The sequence below is a fragment of the Chrysochloris asiatica genome, unplaced genomic scaffold (assembly GCF_000296735.1).
Source record: "Chrysochloris asiatica unplaced genomic scaffold, ChrAsi1.0 scaffold00020, whole genome shotgun sequence".
Lineage (NCBI taxonomy): Eukaryota > Metazoa > Chordata > Mammalia > Afrosoricida > Chrysochloridae > Chrysochloris > Chrysochloris asiatica.
Window position 1 is genome coordinate 26,062,061 of NW_006408538.1, and position 6,225 is coordinate 26,068,285.

General features: G+C 53.3%; 1 protein-coding gene across 1 annotated transcript in view; it reads left to right on the forward strand.

The window, feature by feature from the left end:
• Positions 1-412: 412 nt before the first annotated feature.
• The window catches only part of PPIF (peptidylprolyl isomerase F), a 9,872-nt gene continuing 4,059 nt past the window's right edge, over positions 413-6,225 (forward strand). Inside the window, exons 1-4 of the mRNA XM_006837438.1 lie at positions 413-643; positions 2,139-2,169; positions 2,640-2,728; positions 4,498-4,594. Coding sequence (XP_006837501.1) covers positions 455-643; positions 2,139-2,169; positions 2,640-2,728; positions 4,498-4,594 — 406 coding nt within the window. The 5' untranslated portion in view covers positions 413-454. The remainder of the gene's footprint in view (positions 644-2,138; positions 2,170-2,639; positions 2,729-4,497; positions 4,595-6,225) is intronic.

Genomic DNA, 6,225 nt, shown 5'->3' on the forward strand with positions numbered 1-6,225 from the left:
CTGAGCCCCTGCCTGGTCTCTTCCCCTCCTTGGACAGTAGGGTATTGGCCCAGATATCTCTTGGGGCCTAGACCCATTATCCCTTCGCTTTGGGTCTCTTGCTGCCTCCCAGGGTCTTGTGAAGTCCACTGTAACTGCCCCCTCCCCCAAAAGTTCCTTTATCTCCTGTGTCATTGGAAACACCACGTCTGTCCCTGCGGTCTCTGGCCCTGGTAGGGGTGCAGAGAGCACTTCCTGGATCTGCCTCCACAAGCCTGCTGCGTTGCGACCTGAGGCCGCCAGGGGTCGCCCGCGTCCCGGAAGGGGGTGGACCTGGGCGGGGCCTGGAAGCCGGCCCGGCCAATAAAGGCCACGGCTCGCAACCGCCCCAGACCTAGCCTTCTGCGCGCCAGCTATTCTAGTTGCCGTCTTCTCTCTGCTCGCTGCCTGTCCCTCGCCCCGGCCCGCGCCCGCGATGCTGGCGCTGCGCTGCAGCCCTCGCCTACTCGGCCTGCTCTCCGTCCCACGCCTCTCGCCGCTGTGCCAGCCCGCTGCCCGCGCCTGCAGCAGCAATGCCCGCGCTCAGTCCTCGTCCTCCGGAAACCCGCTCGTGTACCTGGAGGTGGGCGCCGACGGTCAGCCGCTCGGCCGCGTGGTGCTGGAGGTGAGACCACTGGACCCGAGAAGGCTGCTCGGCCGTGGGAAATGGTCCCAGGAAAGCCCGGTGCCCGGTTCACTGGGTGACCTTGGGCGTCAGTGTCCCTGTTTCTAAGAAAGGGCATCGGGTTGATCTCTACCGACCTCCCTGCAAGTTTGGATTAATGGAGGCGGGACTGGGGGGGCGGAGGGGGAGGTGGCCAGGCACGTGTTAGAGGGGAAAGCTCAAGGTCAGACCGCAGCCTGAACAACTCCACGGCCCGCCCCCCGGCTTCAGGCTTCTAGAACCCTCCGGGTGCGAATCTAGACTTGAAGCCCGGTGATTGGGACCCGAGGCGTTGGGGGTCCCCTCTGCTCGTTAGAGACGACCCTTGCACAATGCAGCCCCAGCTCAACCCCCGGGCTCCCACGTTTGCCGCCTCAGGAAACCGACAGGCGGTTTCGGTTAGGCAGGCCTTTCCAGCCATCCAAGGTGAACCGGGATCGCCCTCTTGTGAGATGGCGCAGTGTCCCGTGAGACCACCATCCCCAGCCCCTGTTCTGTGGGGAGACACCTAGCACCTGCCCGACTCTTTGAACCCATTTTCAAACAAGCTGTAGTTGTTAATTACCACACTATGGAAGGTGACAGCCGTGAAGACAGAGGTAGTTGGCAGGGGGACGGGGTGGGGCGGCCGGGGTCAGAGAGCAGTTGTATTGGAAGGGTCCGTTGTGACGATGTAGGATAAGCACTGGACTGCAAGATTGGCGGTTCAAACCTACCAGCTGTTTCTCGGAAACCCAATTACAGGGCACTTAGTAACAAATGTTGAACGGCCTGTTTCCCAAGCAGCCCTTTGTATTTTTTGTTAAGCTTCAGTTTCTGGGCGATAAGTAGAGCACTCTGTTCCCATGGTTTGGCGCATGGGTGGCTCAGGGAGACACGAGGCAGGCTACAAGGAAATGCCTGATTGTCCATTACTTGCTGGCTGCTTCCTTGGACATCTGCTCCCAGCCTGCTTCCCAGCTATCTGCTGAGGAACCTAGACTAGGCCCTCTCTCCAGGCTCTACGCCCACCTGTGCTATCTCTGTGGGTTCTTCCCTTGGAAGTGGGCCAAGATGGCTTCATCATCATTTCTGATAGATGAGGAAACTGAGGCTGCTGCCTCCCAACCTGGAACTCAGGAAACAGCTGCCAGAAATGATAGCTGCCGCACTGCCCACACAGGCTAGGAGGAACTAGCATGGGATGGCCGCAGGCATTTACCAGGCCGTCTTGCTTTTCTGGAGTCCTGGTGTGGCATTGTAGGAGAAACACTGGACTGCAAGGTCAGTTTGAACCGCAAAGTTGGCAGTTCAAACTCACCAGCTGCTCCTGGGAAACCTTATACAGGGTCGCTGTGAATGGTAACTGGCTCCACAGCATGTAGCTTGCTTCTCTGGGGGCTGGGTGATGGGAGGTTCCTTTCTTCATCTGCCTGTGGGTTGACCATCTTCTCTTGTCCCTCTTCTCTCTCCATAGCTAAAGGCAGATGTTGTGCCAAAAACCGCAGGTAAGATAGGTCATGGGCCTTTTCAGTCTGGTCCAGGTGGAAGGGGGAGCGGGTGACTGCTGAGAGGGGCAAGGGCACTGGAGACTGGTGGCCGGAGGAGGTTCAGCTTCCACGTGGGGCTCTGGGACAACCTTGTCCCTCTCTGGAGCCCAGTTTTGACGCTGCCCACCTGTCTGGTAGTAGTTGGAAGAGTCTGAACAAGTTGAAGAGACCATGTAAATTCCCTTGCCATATGGGGGATGGTGGTGGCTAGGCACCCCTTTGATGCCCTGCCTCAGTGACCGGATACTGTAAGAGCCAGGGGCACCCTCAGCAGCGTACTTAGGACACTGAGGTCAGAGGAGGGAAGTGACCCGCCCCATGTGACACAGCGAGTCAGGCAGAGCAGACACACATGTGGGAATGTTGGGGTTAGCGGTGGTGCTGGCCGGAACCTGCCATGTTCATCTGCTTCGTTCTTCATCCCACAGAAAACTTCAGAGCCCTGTGTACTGGCGAGAAGGGTTTTGGCTACAAAGGCTCGACCTTCCACAGGGTGATCCCATCCTTCATGTGCCAGGTAACATGACCCTCACTTGCTGCCTCAGTTTCCTCTCTTGTAAATGTGGATGATAACAGTGTTCACTTCACAGGGTTGTTGGGAAGATTCCGTGAGTGAACTTGGGCAGCTGTGGTTACTCTTGCCGGCTTGTCCTCTCACCTTTAGGGACTGTGATGTGTGTGGGCTGCTGTGGCCCTTTTGTGCCTCAGAAGTTAAGCAAAGGGCAGGTGGCAGGGTTGGGTTGGCATGGTTGAGTTGGTGAGGGAGGAGGTGTGTGCATACAGGGGTGGACCTTAAGGCTCTGAAGGATCAGCATGTGCAGACAGCCGTAGGGGCCTTAGAACACACATGTCCTAACTTGAATGTCTCTCTGCAGAAAGGCTAGGTTGGGAAAGGGCATTTTTCTCTGCTAAGTGTGGTGGTTTTGTGGCCCCGAACCTTGTTTTTCAGAAATACTGGCACTACTGTAACAGTGATTTCACACAGGTGTTGATAGCAAATAACAGTAACCGCCCAGGGAGTAGAGTCAGAGAGATGTTGTTAAGTGCTGTCAGGAGGGTTCAGACTCACAGCGTCCCCATGTAGGGTTTCCAAGGAACCACTGCCGGATTTGAACTGGCAACCGTGGAGTGAACCGTCTAGTGCTTATCCTACAGCACCACAGAGAACTCCAGAGTGATGATGTTGTTGTTGTTAAGTGCATCGAGTCGGTTCTGACCCATAGAGACCCTGAATAGGGTTTCCGAGGAGCCGCTGGTGAGCTTGAACCACCGACCTTGCAGTTCAAATGGCTTTGCCGTCTGGCGCAGCCACACCAGGGTAGGGTCCTGCTATTATGGCAGGCTCTTCCAGGTCAGGGGGTTGTGTCCTGGGCCCAGTGAAACCTCAAGGCAGGGACATGGATGCCATGACCTCTTTGCAGTCTTTGAGCCTGGAATTTTCTTCCCCCTTCCTGCCACTGTGAGCTGGGGCTGGGCTGCCTGGATGGGGTGACGTGGAGGAGGCAGTGGGGTGGGCCTTTCATGTAAGACAGACCTGGCCAAGCCCCGCTCAGCCTAAGACTGCTGGGTGGTGCAGACTGACATCCTGGTTCGGACGAGGGTCTTCCTGTGAGCACTAACAGCTGGAAGGCTGTATGTGGCATGAGGTGGTTGGTAGTGTGGGAGGCCCAGGCCAGAGTCCTGAGCCATCCCAGTCTGGTGAAACCTCACTGGCGTCTGTGGAGGCCTCGCTGAGCTAGGATTTCAGATCACCTTCCCAAGGCTCCTGTCTCAGGAAAATGGCCTGGGGGCTGGGCAGCCCTGGGCTCTAGGGCCAGGGCCAGCTATCTGGGCCTTAGGTGAGCCCCTGAGGAAGGAGGCCCCAGGGAAACCATGGGCGTGGTGAAGAGGCTTAGAGAGGTGCCAGGGCTGACTTCACTGGAGCTGGTGTTCCCTACAGACCAGCTCAGAAATGGGAACACCTGTTCACCTGGTTTCACCCCCACCCCCACCCCTGACCCCCAGAGCTGTGGATCAACAACTCTGTTTCAGAATGGCCTCTGGGCCTTTCAAGGATCATCTGAACACTTGCTGCGACCTTAAATATTAAATGAGTCATTTAGGAACCAGGGTAATTATTATGACAGGAAATAATTAAGCTACATTTTCTTTTCTCTTACTTTACTAGTCCTCGTTTCATTGGATTTTTATTGACTCCTTTGCCTGAGGGCTTCTGGCTGATGGGCCTGGGGATGGGTTGGGAGCAGCTCTCTGGTGGCCACTTATAAGGTGTTCTCTGCTCCCCAGGCAGGTGACTTCACGAACCACAATGGCACAGGTGGGAAGTCTATCTATGGGAGCCGCTTTCCTGATGAGAACTTCACGCTAAAGCACGTGGGACCTGGTGAGTACCTCCCCACTGCTCTGACCCAGCCTGGAAGCTGCCAGCCCCGCCCACCTGCCCTGGGAGGCTGCAGCCCTGTCATTGGTCAGTAGTTGAGGATGTGGCCTTGTTTCCCCGGCTGAATAACCAAGCAGCTGTTCAGCACTAGCATTACTACTTTGTGTTTCCTGAATTGAATTTGCCATGTAAAGATCTGTCCTTTGGGGACTTGAGGGAGAGAGCCTGAAAGCAAACCCTGATACTGTTATATCTTTAACTCCCAAGGTGGAAGGTAGAAAAGTCTGGAGGTCTGAGACCTGGCCCATTGTGACCTGGTGAGCTCAGCACTGTTTTTTTGTTTTTAAGGTTTTTATAGTGGATTGAGTAAAAGTTTACAGGGCAGATCATCAGTTTTACATTCAACAAGTCATACACCTTGTTTCATTATAATGATTATAAATGCTCTCCATGTACCATCAGTTACCAGTGTTTCTCTCTATTCATTTTAGCTTTTTTTTTTTTTTAAACACTGAGGCATATATAATAATTTACACCACCAAAGGCACATTCTGCAAGTTTGTCTCCTGGTTGCCAGCTCTCATTCCCTCTCTTCCCATGAATCTAGAGTCCTCAGTTGCTCCCTCCCTCCATGTCCCCATCTCTGCCTCCATCTCTGGTGTCGCTGCTTCTCTGGATAAGGTCTCGCATTCCATGTGTGCTCTTCTCCCTTGATGGTCCTAGAATCCTCTGTTTCTGGACTATAAGATTTTTGTTATTTTTTTAAATGTTTTATTGTGAATTATGTGATAGTTTACATGGGAGAACATTAGCTTTACATTCATCCTATCATATGTTGTTTCATTGCCATGGTTACAGTCCCCTCCATGCATCATCAAACAACCAAAGGGTATACCCTGCAAGCCTGCTCCCCTGTTGTCAGCACACAGTCCCTCTCTCTCTCTGTGTCTAAAGTCTCCACCTGCTCCATCTCTCCACGTCATCATCTCTGCCTCCATCTCAGGCATCACTGCTTCTCTGGGTAGGGTCTTTCTCTCCTCTCTTCTGCCTTCATGGTCCCAGAGATCTCCGTTCCTAGACTGAAAAGTTAATCACTCCCCCTCCGTGCTACAAAATGTCTACCTTTACATTTCCAACCCTCACAATCAGTCCTGATAACAATTATTTACTGTTGTATCACAAGAGACCTATCCACATATCATTTCATCAGCCCCTCCTAGACAGATTGGATACTACTCAGTGGAGATTCTATCTTACTCCACGCCCTCTGGATCTAGATTCCCTCTAGAAAGCTTGTAAGCCAGTCACTTCTTGCCTTTGTAGCCCCCCATTTGGGTAGCCAATGTTTGAGTTGCCCATCCCTGTCTACTCTATATATGGAGGGGGTGGAAATGATTCTTGCTGTAAAGATTTGTTCCCTCTTTTGAGCTACTGCATCCATAGGTGTAGGTCAAGTTCATCAAATTGTATCAGATTACTCTTTTTTTTCCTTTTCTTTCTTCTTCTAATTGAGCTCTAATCATCCAGTCATTGAAGCCAGGTCAAGTGGATATTATCTGCAAGTGTGGGTGTTCTTGTGCATATCCCCTCTCTTCTTATCAGCTGGACACTTCACTCTCCACTCTAGTCCTCTG